The 17,296-nt window shown below is 44.1% G+C and overlaps 1 protein-coding gene across 1 annotated transcript; it reads right to left on the reverse strand.

Moving 5' to 3' along the window:
- Nucleotides 1-550: 550 nt before the first annotated feature.
- On the reverse strand, nucleotides 551-6,008 carry LOC115532217 (uncharacterized). Its single transcript, XM_030341839.1, has 4 exons — nucleotides 5,929-6,008; nucleotides 3,474-4,058; nucleotides 2,820-2,939; nucleotides 551-2,329 (listed from the first exon to the last, which is right to left on the reverse strand). The coding sequence occupies exons 2-4, from the start codon at nucleotides 4,040-4,042 to the stop codon at nucleotides 1,480-1,482; spliced, it is 1,539 nt and encodes a 512-aa protein (XP_030197699.1). The 5' UTR covers nucleotides 4,043-4,058; nucleotides 5,929-6,008; the 3' UTR covers nucleotides 551-1,479.
- Between the last annotated feature and the right edge of the window lie 11,288 nt (nucleotides 6,009-17,296).

Raw genomic sequence — 17,296 nt, forward strand, 5'->3', positions numbered from 1 at the left:
TTTTTGACAGACAAAACAGCAGAAACTATGTTAAGTTTGCTCCTGCTGCCTTTTTGGTTTTGTCAAACAGGAGACGCCCACCCACCAATCAGAGGGTAGAGATGGAAAAGTTGTGCAGGAAAGTTATGCTCGATTTCACTAGCCCATTTGTGCCTGTTCATTAGTGTACAGGATCCATTCTCTCATTGCTTGTGTAAAAGAAAAAGGTAGAATATTAGATTTGAGGACGAAATGATTGGGTGGGCTAAGGCAAGTATTGGGTGGGCTTGAGCCCACCCAAAAAAGGGTCTAGCTTCGCCACTGCCTCCGGCCACCCCGACCATTTGTTCGCGTCACCTTGGTGTTATGTTTGACATTGCTGCAACAATGAATGTTATGTTACGCATGTCTACGACATCCCATGTTCTAATTGGTTTTGCACTCTTGATGCGAGTCGCGCATGCGTGAGTTAGTTTGTTGAATAAATGGAGTAGGAAGCTCAGACTAAAGCTCTGTGACAATGCGCGACTGTTATTCATACATAACAGTCGCTGTCACGGATCTCAAAGCTCCGAAGGGATTCGATGTATTCTGCTGTAGTCAGACCGATATAATCCTTATACCTAAACAGAGAATCACTTATCTTCCCCATAGCTCTCTTTTCGAGAACTCGAGAACATGAGATAAAACACGACAAACATGGACTTTGGAGTTTCTGCTTGTAGTTCCCCAGATGAACACTAGGGGGCACTACGGCGAAGGTCAATGAAGTTTCAATCAATGATTGACTGAACGTCAGAAAACTTAATCAAGAATAGTTTTATTTTGGGTTATGCTGTTCCTTAAAACGAATTAAAACTGATTACTACTTAACGTAAAATCGAGTTCCAATTTTCTTTTTCTATGAATATACTAATATTGTCTTCACGTGTAAAAAAATAAGTTTGTATGTGTGCCATAAATCACCAAGGCTTGTTTATTATAAGCCTACAATTATAAAATATGTACAAAAACCATCAGCATTTTGTCTATGGCCTATAGACTTTATTTGACCTAAGCTTTGTGCGTTTCCTAAAGCAGACAGAAACCGAGGCAATCAAATCCATTATTTTGTTGGCTTTCATTTTGCCACACTCAAAATGTACATTAATAGGGTAACATAATAGAAGAGCAATTGTATCAATAATAAATGGTCATTCAGGGAAGACAACAGTTAAAAATCACACACACTTAAGGTAAGAAAAGACAGGTGGGTCTCAAGCAGAGAAACAAGTACTGTAATGTTCTACTGCACCAAGAACCAGAAACCTGAAGAACCAACAGCTCCTGACTCATCATGTGTTGTGTTGCAACACAGAATATACCGATATCCGAGCGCACACAAAACACTGCTTCTTCAGATACTATAAGGTTTCTGAATATGTGTCAATCTCATGAGATTTAGGATGAGAGATTTCTCCCTGTTGGTCCAACAATTACATACAAATGCAAGAGAGAGCATTATAATTGATTTCTGAATGAGCTCTGAAGAACATTTTCCCTACTCTCAAATTGCTTCATGCCAGTACCCACAGAGTCATGGATTCTTCTCCAACAGTCCACTTCTGAGCGCAGAAGGACCGCCCTGGCTCTGATGAACTCGGAGGCTTCAGTCTGTCCTCCTCTGGACAAACTGATGCTTTCTGTGCAGATGGTGTAGATGTCCAGACCAATGAAAAGGACATTCAACCCAATACCAACAGCCATCTGGGTCACAGCCCGGGTTCCCTTTGCTGCTTGCTCTGCTATTCCTGGAATTCTTGCAGCCAATCTAGCTTTATGAATTGAACGAGCACTGAAACCAATTCCACTAACTGCAGAAACCACTCCTGCAGCTCCTTTAGCACTATCCAAATGATCCTTTCCCAATGTCTCTTCCCTCTGGTTGATGACCTCATCCAGGCACGCCTGGATTCTCTCCACATCCTCCATGAAGCACTGGAGGCCTCCGTTGGCCCTCTTCTTCTGTACTTCATTAACGGCAATCTCCGTTACTGTGGTGACTGCATAGTTTACCCCACTGGTGATCCCCAGACCCACCCCCCCCACGGTCAGACCCAAAGACAGCCCAGCTGTCACCGGGGCTAGAGCCAGACCTGCAAGGGTCATGACCCCACCAAGGACCCCCACTGAGCTCCCAGTCACCCTGGAGATCTTAGAGCCCTTCTTCATCCTGTCTAGCTGGACGGCACAGCCCTCCATCTCATCGAGGAACTGGAGCATTCTGGGAAGGCACTCGCTGAACTGGTTGACAAAGCCCGACACCGACTTATCCTGGAATAAGAACACCAGTCTGAAGTCCTGGTCCCTCCTGAACGACGGAATGGAAAAGATGAAAATATGTTATTAACCCTTGAAGACATTGCTGATGATTATAAATACCAACAAACCTTTTGATTTGTATTGGTTAGAATGGATTCATTGATAATAAAACAGCCATCAAATCTCTACAGCTAGCTTAAGTTTCAATAAGTGCCCTCGGTACTTTACCATGAAACAACTTAGCCGTGGTGAATAACAACATATTAGGTCTACTTCCAGGTTACTCATATCCCATGGGGATGGTTCTGAATGTCAATGATATTTATAAATGTGAATGAATGAGCTTCTGGGGGATGACCGCACAGAGCCTGGGCCGGCAACAAGACACCAAAAGGCACCGTTATAACTAGTAAGCTGTTCCTAAAGCTGAGTAAGAGAAAGTATTTTGGTATTTGTGTATCATGTACCTATCTAAAGACCGATTTGTGGGACCCCGAGGGCGACTGGCAGCCGGGTCCCGCAGTGATGCTCCTGCTCACCTGAGACTGGAGAGGGCTTCGACGTGGGCCAGGGTGTTCCGCAGGTCCTCCTCCGTGAGATCCTCCGCAAACTCAACCAAAGGCTGGCGGCGTCTTTTGTGCCCGAAGCCGACAGTAAAGCTGGGAATTAAAATCAAATCAATACGATTTTATTTGTGTAGCCCTTGAGCACAGGTCCAATCTCAAAGGTCTTAACAGGCCACATATTTGACCCTCCCACCCCCGACCCTAGCCCCCCAGAGGGTAAGAAAAAACTCCCTTATGTATCAAGGAAGAAATCTTGAGAAGGAACGCAGAAGGAGGGATCCCTCCTTCCAGGGATGGTTAGGAGGGCAATCGGTGCCATTATTGACATCCATGCATGCATACATACATACATACATACATACGTACGTATGTATGTATGTATGTATGTATGTATGTATGTATGTATGTATGTATGTATGTATGTATGTATGTATACATACATACATACATACATACATACATACATACATACATACATGCATACATGCATACATGCATACATACACACATACGCACACACATACATACAAAACATTTTAAATGAGTATTTCAATACTGTGGAATACTGTGTGGGAATTGTGAATGAATCGATCCATACATCTCCAGTCGTGATCCCAGACAGCCTACCTTGCATCCACCGTCTTACAGATATTCTCAGTGGTGCGGATGTATTTGTCCAACTCAGCCTCAAAGACGGCCACGTTGTGGAGGCTGGGCGTGAAGAAGACCTCAGCATCTCTCTTGAAGTGCAGGAGGAGAGGACAGACCAGCCGGGCAGCTAAGATGATGTCCTTCACACTCTCCAGGCTGAACCCCAAAGACAGCTTCACCACCTCTTCTCCGCCCGTGAACACCTGCAGAGAAGTTACTGCAAGCTTCTCCACAGCATCCAGGAAGCAGGTGAGCTTCTCCACTCCTTCCAGAGTGTTCTTCAGCACAGTAGCCAGCTCTTTCTCCAGCTCCTCGCTTTTATTGCCTGTACTCTTGGTGCGAAGGTATTCCCCGAATTCTTTGCATTTTTCTTTAGATTTGAACACCTGGAGGAATCCAAGGTTCAGTCGGCTGGCCCTCTCCTTGATGTCCCTCATCAGCTCCAGCTCTGTCTCCCTCTCGAGCCTCCATTTGGAGTTTTCGTTACAGAATGAGGTCACTGTGTCAAAGTAGTCCAGAGTGTCGGAGACGTAGGACTGCAACATCTCCACCGCGTTTGGTCTGAGGATAAAGAACTAGATTAACATTTGGAAGCAATAACCGCTTGCAGGACGTTGATTATTTCCTTCCATTCCACCTGTTAGATCACCATAAAGGCAGGGCACAGAATGAGTGGAGGAATGACCAAAATAATCAGACCTGTTATAGCCCTTAAATAAGGCAAGTAATTTGTCCCAGGTGGACCAATCAAGGTAAGTTAGGCCAAACCATTTACATGGGGTAAAATGTCCTGGGCAAGGCTGGATGGACTAACATACTGCTCCCTACTGCGACGGAAGCACAAATACCAAAATCACTTTGCTGGAAGGGGAGAAACCGTGAGAAGGGGTGTCACTTTCTCACATTTCCCTCCTCCTCTGGAGTCTCGCCAACAGGGTGGCGTGACGAAAAGAGGCTCCAACACACTTGTAACGTGTTACTTTGTAACGCGTTACAGTAACGATATTACTTTTTTTTTAACAAAGTAAAGTAACGCATTACATTTAAAATATCGGTAACTACACTGCTTTACTAGACTATAGTAACGCCCTTCCCTGCGTCACCCAAGCCGTGTTTGCCTGCGTGTAAAGTTCTGTTCTGTTGTGGTGCGTGCATGCGTGCTGCCTGTGTGTCTGCAGTGCCTGCTTGCCTCGGCACGTTGCCATATCGATCGATTTGAGTGACGTAGCTGCTTGTGCGAAGGAGTGTTCGAGTGTTGGAGCGCAGAAGCAAGTGACACGGAAAGACAGGCTGGTTGCAGGGTTCATTGTAGAATACATGCTTGTCCTGTCGACTATTGAATCGCCCAGATTTAGAAAAACTCTAGATAAAATCCCCGGACTCCCAAGCCAACATCCGACAGGAAAACATTTTCCCATTAGCCTACCTGAACCAGTGTTATACCGACATGGAATTGAAGCTCAAATTAATTTTCGAGTCCTTCCTGGATCATGTGTCCACCACCGCAGACATTTGGTCCGCCAACAACAAAAGTTACTTAGGAATAGGGTTGAGCACCGACACTCGGTTCCAGTAGGGAACCGGTTCTGACGTAAACGGTTGTAACGAGATCGAAAAATAATGCACCTTTTGGTGCCTCGTAAGGAATGATGCTGCACTGGACAGACAGCACTTGAGGAGGCTGCACTTGCCTGCAAGAGGGTGAGGGGAAGAAAAACGTACAATGTCATAGCTTGCGAAATAGATCCGGTTCATACAGCCTTTGGACCCCATAAAGTAACAGCATGTTTCACCGCCGCTTTAGAATAGAATAGAATAGGTCTTTATTTGTCATTGTCACAAGTACAACGAAATTTCAAAGTGCTCTCCAGTCAGTGCAACATTTAAGATTTAGTGCATTTCTGTTTTAATTGTAGGGGATAAAGTGACCGTTTTATATTTTTCATTGACCACTTAATTTTTGTTCTCATGTTTCCCAAAGCCTGTGTTTGGAAACGTGTGTGTTGCTACTGATTGACCTCACCATAGCCTACTTTATCCTGTTGTTTGTGGATTTTACAGTGAGGCATTTCTTTGTGAAGACAGGGATATTGTACTTTCATATGGTTTTATATGCTATTTTGTATAGATTTATACAATAAACACGAAGTGATGATAGGGCTATGATGTTTGTCCATGTATCCACAGTTAATTAAGAAACGGGATAGTAAAGTAATAAGTAGTGAAGTTACTTTTCAAATGCAGTAACTAGCAAAGTAATCTCATTACAATTTACAGAAGTAACTAGTAATAAGTAACTAATTACTTTTTGGAGTAACTACCCCAATACTGCCTCTAACACATAACCATTGGTGGACAATCTCCGATGTTTCCTTATGGGTGGACAGACTCCGAAAAAGAGGCTCTACCACAGGTTTACAGAGCCTCTCACCTATAGTTCTAGGTAGACAAACTCCGACACTTGGTTATTGGTTGGACAGACTCAGACAGTTGGTGATGGGTGGACAGACTCAGACAGTTGGTGATCCTCTCCTAGCTTGGGGATGGCCTCCCTGGGCCAGGCTACTGGTGCAGGCGCTGGGCCCGGTGCCTGGTGCATCTGGAGGTGCCTGTGCCGTTGCCGGTGCCGGTGCTGGATCAGGAGCTGTTTCAGCTGCCTCTGGGCACTCCCTCTAGCACTGCTCCTGCTCGAAAGCCTCTGGACAGCCTCTGCTCAATCGTCGTCGCTGTCCACCGATTCCTCGTCCTCCCCCTCATCTCTCCAGCCTCTCAGATGGCGTCACATTCCCACCACTGGTTCCAAAAGTGAGGGACCGACATGGTCACCACGAGTATTTGGGATACTGACTCACTGGCCTGGAGTGTGGACAAAAACGAGGGGCAATTCCGTTTGGCAAAAAATAGTGAAGATTTATTTACTTCAAAAAACTGTCCAAAAATAAATAAACCAAAATAAATCCCTGGTTCCAAAATACAAATTAATGTCTCAAAATGTGGTTCCTAGTACTGGCCAGCACCTACCTCTAGCCACCCCAACACAGAATGAGAGGAGATGGGGAGAGGGGCAGGCATTCTTGGAGGGGGCTTTCGTGAGGGTTCTGCTTCACAGGGTTTGTTGTGGTTACCGGTCTTGTTGTGGTTACCAGAGGCGTAGCCGGCGGGCCGGGACCGGCCTAGGCCCGCCTACTTGTCAGTCTTGCCCGTCCAATCAGAGGGCTTCCTTCGTTTACTTTCACCATCTAAAGGCGGGCAAGTGAGAACTCCGCTGAGAGCTCAAGAATGTTATTGTCACTCACATTAATGTCGACATGTTTACTTTATTCTTGAAATGTCGAGATAAATCTCGAGATTTCAAGAATAAAGTCAACATGTCGACATTAATCATGATATTTCGAAAATAAGAGTTTAAATATTAGCACCCGTAATAGCTATAAATGGGCAGAATCACGGATATCGGTGGCTACACTTGCTTGTACTACAGAGAGGCTACGTTGTATCGCAAGATACAATTCATACCGGGAGTTTATTAAAAAATAATGTTTTCCAAGTCTGTGCCTTACCGGTGGTGCATGCTTCCAGGAAGTCAACACAAGTCAAGTCAAGAGGCGCCAATTTATTTTAAACAGCCAAGTATCAAGAGGGGAGATTGTTATTTTAAATTTATTTGCGCCTCTATTATATTATTTACGGTAGCCGGTAATTGACTTTTGTGGACTTCCTGGAAACATGCACTTGGAAAACAAGTCCACTTAATCTGAAACAGTGACTCCACAGTGTCAGATTTAATTCAGCACTGTGATTTAAACAATACCACGTCATTTGTATTTCAGCTTATTGTTCTACTGGCTTTACCTTTCACAAATTCAGCACCAGGTACATACAACTCAGGTTACGATGGTAACCTAAGTAACATGCCCTCCTCCTTCCTAATACTCTCTCTCTCTTTAAGAACCCTATCCCTTCTGTCAGCTCATGCTCAGGCTGGCATGGGGCCTTACCCGGCGAAATAGAAAGCTTTTTTTACTGAAAACACTTGCTGACACTGAAGAGACTCTGTATTCCAAATGACCAGCGGCCATAAGACTCTCGTCATAAGATCTCATGTGACGATCACTTTATTTACTTGGTAGTGGCACATGAAACCCCTCAGCAGCCTCCTTCAGAGAAGTTCTTATCCTGTCACAGCAAGGGTTCACTGCAGGTCATACGGCATCCTATTTCTCCTCACGTGGGTACCAGCACATTTTCAGAAATCCATGAACTGAAAGCCTCCTTCAACCCCAACCATTTGACAAACATTATATTATTATTATATAACCACATTATTTGGTATTCGTTTGCGTCACCTTGGGTAGTCGTGTCACCTAAATCTTATCTGAACACAATCTTAATCTCAGGATCTTAGTTTTGTTTTGCAGAGATTGCCAAGCCTTATCTCATGAATGTGAACCAAGTCCCAGTTTATCCACATTACGACTCTCAGAATGTCTGGTAGACATCAGCACTTGGACGACTGCCCATCACCTGAAGCTTAACCTCGTCTGGGCTTATTTTCCCGATAATGACCAGCGTTCTATACATTATCAATATTTATCTATATTATATATATATATTTAGCAGAGTAGGTCTAAGTAACAAAGGTTTAAGGTTTTACAAAGGTCAGGTTTAAATCGGGCTCAGGCAGATATTTACAGGGCACAACGAGTAAACCCCCTCGAGCATTTTTTGTTAAAATAGACTTTATTTATTGTTTTTGGTTGTTTTGTTAATTCATTCTGGATATTTTAAGTGTCTTCCAGACGTCCAGTTCCAGTGTTCTTTAAAAATAAAAGTGTAGGGTGTACTTGCATTATTATGCCATTATCATTATAACTGTTGAAAGACTGCAATATTATTGCTTATCGCAATAATTTCTGGGGCAATTAATCGCCCAGTAAAATGTGTTATCATGAACGGCCTACAGAGCGGTAAGGATAGTGAACCACAGAGCGGTAAGGATAGTGAACCACAGAGCGGTATGGTTAGTGAACCACAGAGCGGTATGGTTAGTGAACCACAGAGCGGTATGGTTAGTGAACCACAGAGCGGTAAGGATAGTGAACCACAGAGTGGTATGGTTAGTGAACCACAGAGCGGTGTGGTTAGTGAACCACAGAGCGGTATGGTTAGTAAACCACAGAGTGGTATGGTTAGTGAACCACAGAGCGGTGTGGTTAGTGAACCACAGAGCGGTAAGGATAGTGAACCACAGAGCGGTATGGTTAGTGAACCACAGAGCGGTATGGTTAGTGAACCACAGAGCGGTGTGGATAGTGAACCACAGAGCGGTATGGTTAGTGACGGTATGGTTAGTGAACCACAGAGCGGTATGGTTAGTGAACCACAGAGCGGTTTGGTTAGTGAACCACAGAGCGGTAAGGTTAGTAACGGTATGGTTAGTGAACCACAGAGCGGTATGGTTAGTGAACCACAGAGCGGTATGGTTAGTGAACCACAGAGCGGTGTGGTTAGTGAACCACAGAGCGGTGTGGTTAGTGAACCACAGAGCGGTGTGGTTAGTGAACCACAGAGCGGTGTGGTTTAGGGCTGTCAAAATTGCTCAAAAATGACATTCGAATGTTCGTTTGGAAAAAAATCACGAATTCGAACTATTCGAATATCTGGTTGCCTATTTTACGCAGTTGCCGTCAATATGTCAATAATGCGACAAAACCATGGTTCAAATTAGCGGGATATATATATATCCTATAAACAGCCCAGTAACGTGGAGGCCTAATCATGAAAAGCCACAACTTTGTATCGCTTGCATTTCACCACCACACCTGCAAGCGCGCAAACTATAGTAATCTGAAGAAGACGCCCGCTTCTGAATGTTACAAAGTATGCTGTCTCGGACTTTGCCGAGAACATTGCGTTATAGCAGCTTTCACCAGCCAGACTACTAGCTCCCTGAGCTCTACTTCGGATGCTTATTGAATGGCATAGCCGAGCTGGAATACCTATATCCAAGTACGGAAACCCCGAGGGGATAAAATACATTCGCTCTTCACAATACTAGTCTGTTACACTTGTACCGCGGGAGTGTTTTTTCACATTCGAATATTATGAGGGACATCGCGAACAGACAGAGGCTCATTCACAAAGCAGATAGAGGCGCTTGTACCGCGGGAGTGTTTTTTCACATTCGAATATTAATTTTCACGTTCGAATTCGCGTTTTTTGATACATTTCGAACGAATATTCGAACTTCGAATATTCGTTGACAGCCCTAGTGTGGTTAGTGAACCACAGAGCGGTGTGGTTAGTGAACCACAGAGCGGTGTGGTTAGTGAACCACAGAGCGGTCAGGATAGTGAACCACAGAGCGGTAAGGATAGTGAACCACAGAGCGGTATGGTTAGTAAACCACAGAGTGGTATGGTTAGTAACGGTATGGTTAGTGAACCACAGAGCGGTAAGGTTAGTAACGGTATGGTTAGTGAACCACAGAGCGGTGTGGTTAGTGAACCACAGAGCGTTATATGGTTAGTGTGCGCACATCAATCATCTGCAGCCTTCCTCTCTCTTTTACTTTTATTTCCTGTGTACCAAATGGTTTGTTAATTTGAAGAGACACTTTACCTGCTGCTTTGCTTTAGGATGGGGCAGGAACAGATCCCATATTTCCGTTCTAATCAGTAAGAACGTAGCTTACCTTTGGTCAAGATGAGCGGCCACTCAGTTTTGTGTGTACCGTGCCGAACCCTGTCCGGCAGGTTAGCAGCTGGCGGCGGTCCCTTTTCTTCAATCCTGTTTGTGACACCAAATACGTGGTGGAGCGTTTGAGAAGTCTGAAGTATGAAAGATAAAGACTTTATTATCACTCACGAACAAGTAAGAACAAAGCCTGAGTTAGTTTGCAAAAGAACCAAAGAACCACTCCCCGGCAGATGCGGTACAGCCAGTTTGTTTTCTATGAGATGGTTGTGATTGACATGGGTGAACAGCCACATTGTTTTCTATGAGATGGTAGTGATTGGCATACGGCTACAACAAGATTGTTTTTCAGGGTGTTTTTCAGTTCGTCATAATATATACAACCACCTGATGCCGCCAATTCCAATTCTATTCAAAAAGCTTTATGGCACAACTATTGTTTGAACAGTATTACCGATGCATTATTAGGGGTCCAAGCCAACAGGTTGGATCCCTATTGTTTTTGTAAGGATTATTATTATTCCGACATGCTAATCCTAAAAGTGTGCCCACAGCCCAAACCGTAAATGGTGCCGACACGCCAATTGCATGACTAGATCCAGGGCCCTGAGTTCTAAGCAGACGACCAAATCCAGACACGCCGGCCACTAGGTGGCGCTATACCAAGGAAAGATGCGTTTGGGGCTATAACTCCCACACCGAACCTCCCACAGTCAAAAACTTGTACCCACATATTCACTGGAGTCTGCTGCATATTTTGGCATAGGCCACGCCCATTTGCGTCTAGGAATATTTTTCGCTAAATCGCGAAAACCGCAAAACTGTATTTTCGCTACTCCTCCCACATTTCTTGACCAATCGACACCAAACTTTGCACACGACATCTTCAGACGCACACGCAAAGAATGCATGAGACACTTTTTTGATGCGACCTTTGACGACGAAACGGTAGCGTTTTGAATATTGGTTTATTAGCTAAATTAGACGTGGAACATCAAAAATCCAAAGAAATCCAAAATTAGACATCGGATCGAGTCCAAATTTGAAACACATGTTGGTGTTAACCTTAATGTCGTTCGATAAAAAATTCGGAAAAATTCGCCATTAGGGGGCGCAATAAATGAGGAAATTGTATATCTTCTACAACATTTTGGCGCAAAAACGCTACACTGACTTCTCGCTACTCCTACCACGGTCAAATCCTTTGTATCCACAGGTTCAGGGTAGCGTTTTGAACACATGCTTCGCTTTGTGCCGGCGAAATGCACATTTCTTGTCGCGTTGTGCCGGCGAAATGCACACTTCTTGGACCCCTGCATAACTGCTTGCAGTTCTAGTTTATTTAATTTTTGTACTTAATGGAAGTATTTTTTCTTTACCTGCGAGAGTTTTGTATTTTGTTATTGCATAATAATGAAAAAATATAACTATATATATAAAAAAATATATATTTAATTTTTGTACTTAATGGAAGTATTTTTTCTTTACCTGCGAGAGTTTTGTATTTTGTTATTGCATAATAATGAAAAAATATAACTATATATATAAAAAAATATATATATATATTTTTTAATAAATTGTAAGTCAAGGCCCTATTGTTGTTAAGGCGGCCGCCTTACACTGGGATTCCACCGGACGCGTACGCATCGCGTAACGGCTGCGTCCTCTGCCCTGCGTCCATTCCTACGGGGCGCGTAACGGCAGCGTAGCGCTGCCTTGCGAGCCAGCCGTATTCACGCGAGATCACGAGATCACACGATAATCCTAAACCTAATGTACTCACCTTCCACTCCCAAAACTATTGCAATTAAATGCCACGCTTTGTCCTTTCTGACATTTTCCTTATAAAAAGGATGATTTGGTACATAAATGACTTCATGTTGCTGAACTTCGACAATGAGTCTCTCGTTGTCCATGTTGCCGACCCTCTGATTGATTGCCTGCTGACCTGGTGCCACTGGTCATGAAGTAATAATGTTGATGTGAAGTTACATGAGCTGAGTATTGTGTTTTATTTTGAAAATTGACCGGATGATCCATGGCTTTTACTTTTTCACTTCCTGCCCTGCTCGATCTGCTCTGTAAAAAATGTACGCGGTTTAGCAGCAGCTGGCGGCAAAAACAGAAGTGCGACGGAAAGGTAGCACCGCGGTGCGGCACGCCGCTCCTGGGACGCTGCTGAAACGTTCCGCGGCGCGCCCGGTGGAAATGTATGGCGACACATTAGTGCCATAATTCACTTATGTGATAAAAGATGCATTCGGGCGTATTATATTATTCCACACGCGTAGATATTAACTGCGAGCGCGCAAATGATTTCTGCGCGCGCAAAACAGCCTCTCGCGCGCGCAAATTACCTCAGCGCGCGCAAAACAGCCTCTCGCACGCGCAAATTACCTCAGCGCGCGCAAAACCTCTCGCGAAAGATGTTTTACGCTCTCGCTCGAATTTAATTTTGCCACTATGGGGGAGGGAACCAAGGCAGGGCGGGCTTTCCCATGATTGGCCGTTTCTGAAGCGCGATATTTGATTGACAGCCCTCCTCAGCAATCCTCTCATTCAATTCTGAATTGTACAGTAAATGGCTGAAACTATAGTTACGTATTGTAACTCCAGATTCTATAGTGGAGTTACAATACGTAACTATCGTTACGTATTGTAGGCGCAGCCTTTTAAGTGTCGGCCTCATTGTCCTTTAAATAGCTGAAGAAAAGCTGTTTATTGGGAGCAGAACGTCCGCCGGCGCCCGACTATATCTGCGAAATGCGGACGTTGTTGAGGCACGCCACACGCGGACGTAATTGAGGCCCACGCTGTTGGTGGTCGGGGATTACACATTTTTCAGTGCTACGGCTCACGCCTAGGGATAACCCAATAGCGATAGCCTTTAAAGGCTGCGCCTATACTCATAGAATCTAGAGTTACAATAAGTAACTATCGTTTCAGCCATTTACTGTACAATTCAGAATTGAATGTGAGGAGGGCTGTCAATCAAATATCGCGCTTCAGAAACGGCCAATCATAGCAAAGCCCGCCCTGCCTTGGTTCCCTCCCCCATAGTGCCAAAATTAAATTCGAGCGAGAGCGTAAAAACATCTTTCGCGAGAGGTTTTGCGCGCGCTGAGGTAATTTGCGCGCGCGAGAGGCTGTTTTGCGCGCGCTGAGGTAATCTGCGCGTGCGAGAGGCCGTTTTGCGCGCGCAGAGATCATTTGCGCGCTCGCAGTTAATATCTACGCGTGTGGAATAATATAATACGCCCGAATGCATCTTTTGTCACATTAGTGAATTATGGCACTAATGTGTCGCCATAGAAATGGTCTCATTGATTAGCGTGGAAGCGATCAGCAGCGGTGACCGCGGCGCAGCCGTGCCGCGGCGCGTACGCCTCCGGTGGAATCGAGCCTTTATGCCGATGGGGAGACTGTCGGTCTTGTCCACGCCAGTCGCAGGGAGCGGGACGGCACATACGAGACATGTAGTCTTTCTCATTGTGTTTTCTCTACAGCCTTTAACTGAACAATTGCACATTTATCGGTCCAACTCTTGACATGAAAAATTATCATTTAAATCCACAAACAACATATGTGTAATCCGGGGCATATAAAGACTGGGATCACAAGATAATTACTTTCTCTCCACTGGAACCCATACATATTTTTCGATCTCATAGGTCCCATGGGCTCTACCAGAAGAGACGTGAACAACGACTAGCCAATAGGCCTATCTCACAACTTCCTGGTTCGGCGTTCGATTTTGCCTTCACCGGGTAAAGTGACTTCCGGTCGCGTAGTCCATGATATTTGACAATGGCGCGGTCAAAAAACAAAAGCTTCTGTTGTGTACCTCTATGCGCCAATTCAAAACAAAAACAACCGTATTTACATGTCCACGACTTCCCAAATAATACCCAATACAGCAGTGGCGATCAGACGGAATGAAGGAGTTAATTTCGTAATTCAGAAGGGGAATACACTGGTCTGTAGTCGGCATTTTTTCAGCGGCTGATTATGACGACGGGAGTGCTACGCTGAATACTGGAGCTGTTCCTAGTCGTTTTGACTGGAACAGCTACACCACAGCCCCGAAAAAAACACCCGTGTATAAACGGGTGTCAGCTCGAAAAGCTGAAGGAGAGGACAAAACACGAACGGACCGGAGAGGTACCGGGGAACATGACTACGCGACACGCCCCCCTGCCGGTAAGTAGATGTGTGCTAACTAGCTGTTATGTCTGTTATTTGTGTTCAACACTTGTTGGGCTATTGTATAATTTTGCCAAACATGGCATGGTTAACGTTAAAACATTCAATCAACATCAGACGTACTGTTAAACTGGGGTTGCATATTAATTCAGATTCAGCTTTATTGGCCAGGTTTGCGAACAAACGAGGAATATGACTTTGGTTTTTACTCTATGTACACTCAACCTATAGTTAATACATAAAAAATAAAAACAGAAAACAGTACAAATAAATTTAATAATAAGAAATATAAATAAACTTAAGTATACAGAATAACAATACAATAAAAAGAAAGGGTGAATACGAATGAATGGTAATGAAGACTTATTTGTCTTCTTTTTTTGTAGGTGCACTGGATGATGCCCTGGAGTATATTGCTGAGCTGGAGGCAAGGCTGCAAGAAATGTCCATGGGGCCACAAACTGTCCTCAACAGGTTTTGTGTGTCTGATCAGACCATGACATATTATACTCGGTTTCCATCTCAAGAAGTGTTTCAAGTGTTTTGGGAGTCTGTTTTGCCCCTCAACACAATATATTCTTCATTGGAGCAAAGCACAGAGGATTGGACAAGAGGCGATTCCAACACCACGCCCTTCAAGGAAGATTCCAGTCATTGATGAGTTTTCATCTACTGTTGTAGAGTAGCAACTGGCCTTAAAGAACAGGTCATTGCTGACATCTTCCAGGTCAGCACAGCTGAGATGGTACCAACTCCAAGCTGGATATTCCCTCTAGGATGTGGGACATTAAAGGGCGAAACGTCAAATAAAAATGTGACTTTTTTTTATATTGTAGTGATAACAGATGTATTCTAATATGCATCTTTTCATAATGAGCAAGTTTAACAGAGTGCAAATTGCAAAACAAATGTCTTACCAGCATACGCTCTGTAGAGTGTGGACTTGACTCCAGTCTTCCCCACCGACTTGGGTTTCTTCACCACCAGGTCACTCACAGCCTCTGGATGGATTCCCTGAGGCGAACAACAATACAGGAAATGCATATACTCTAGACAAATACTGAAGTGTATGATTTGAACAGAGGACACAACAGCACACATGGGTTCGAGGTCGATGCCACATCTGTGGTTGACTGGTACAGGCCAGGGAAGGTGGAACCACATCAAGGCCCAGCTGCACATAATGCGCTGTCTGGAACAGCAGAGCGGTTATATGGCTACAGAAGCCTTTGCCCGCAGCACAGCTACAGCTCTGAGAGACCCAGTTGTCCAACAGCCTCCAGGGTGATCTGTGAACACCATAAGAATTGAGTTACTGAACTTAGTAGGTAGGACCTTGATATAAGGCCATTGGAAACTGGCAAGGAGCCTGCAACCGCAGAAAAGCCATGTACAGTTCCGTGCAAAACTCTTGGGCCACCATTACATCTGTTGTTTTAGCAATGTTATAACATGAACTAGCCCAGATGTTTGTCCTTTTAATGCACTCAACACATTTCCTTTATTTACGGCTTGTGCCTTAATGAAGAGGAAGAAAAATACATAGGTCTATTCTGTACAGCCACAACATTGCAGCAAGCTAGGTGGGCCAAGTCTTAAGCACGCTACTGTTTGTAAGAAAGAACAATGAAAATGATCTGAACTTCAGAAGAAGAGGAAAACTGCAACTGCAGTTGTTAGTCCAGACAGACTATCAAAACTAACAGACTTGGGCCAACGGGCCCTAACTCAGCAGAAACCTGTAGTATGTGGGGCTCCTCATCGAGCGGTTGCATCTACCTCTCACTACCACCTTTCCATCAACTATATTTGACACTTAGCATGTACATAATGTTAATAATATGTCGCTGATCGGAAGAAAACTGGTCAGCAAATAACTAGCTGAACCTATCCTTGGCTAAACTAATGCTAAAATGCTAACGCTACACACGGAGACTTCATAGCCACCATGGCTAATTATATTCATAATATTATAGTCTACACGTAACAAATATGATCATTTCACACACAGACAATATTTCTGACGATTTATATGGATCGTAAATGGTTTGCTTGTCATCACAAAACATGAATGAGCAAGGCGGCCATTGAGTAGCCTACTGACAACAACAAAACACCTTAGACAACTTACCTTGATAATTGTGTACAAACTCCTCCACAAAAAACTTGTACCCCTTTGTCAGCCTGGGCTGTGGTGTTGCTGAGTGTGTCTCCACAATCTTCTGCACATCTTCGAATCGCAATTTGGGAATACCCACCAGGGAAGTGGCGAAGAAACGATCCATTTTTGCATTGACGGCAATACAAAAATGACTACGCCGGAAGAATGTTTACCCGGTGTGACGTCATTTCCGATTTTCGTGAGATAGGCCTATTCCATGCCACAATCACAAAGACGAACAGGAACGTTATGAATGCTCCGAGACCGGAAGTGACGCACGCACGCACGCACACACACCTGTTATCCCCTATGTTTTATTCGATACGTTTCATTTTCCCATGTCAGTGTTACCCCTTATGGGTTTTCATGACGACCAATAAAAAAAAACAGTGTTACCCCTTTTGGTTTTTTTCATGTCGAGCAAAGTAAAACGTCAGTGTCACCCCTCATGTTTCATTTGATAAAAACGACAGTGTTACCCCCTATGTTTTAATGGAAAAATATCGACAGTGTGACTCCTAATGTTTTTTTCATGACGACTGATAAAAAAGGACAGTGTTACCCCTTATGTTTCATTTGATAAAAACGACAGTGTTACCCCTTGTGTTTTTTTCATGATGACCAAAGAAAAACAACAGTTTAGCCCCCTATGTTTTATTTGATAAATATAGACAGTGTTCCCCTTATATTTATTTCATGACGGCAGATAAAAACAAATAGAGTTACCCCTCATGTTTTT

Source organism: Gadus morhua, chromosome 2 (assembly GCF_902167405.1).
Source record: "Gadus morhua chromosome 2, gadMor3.0, whole genome shotgun sequence".
Taxonomy (NCBI): Eukaryota; Metazoa; Chordata; class Actinopteri; order Gadiformes; family Gadidae; genus Gadus; species Gadus morhua.

Bases quoted from the DNA above. Each gene is read 5' to 3' on its own strand.
- LOC115532217 (XM_030341839.1), bottom strand. From the start codon at position 4,042: ATGTTGCAGTCCTACGTCTCCGACACTCTGGACTACTTTGACACAGTG. The intron at 2,940-3,473 runs GTAGGCTGTCTG...TTTAATTCCCAG, and splicing joins TGTAAGACGGTGGATGCAAG to CTTTACTGTCGGCTTCGGGC. The intron at 2,330-2,819 runs GTGAGCAGGAGC...TCCGTCGTTCAG, and splicing joins GAAGCCCTCTCCAGTCTCAG to GAGGGACCAGGACTTCAGAC.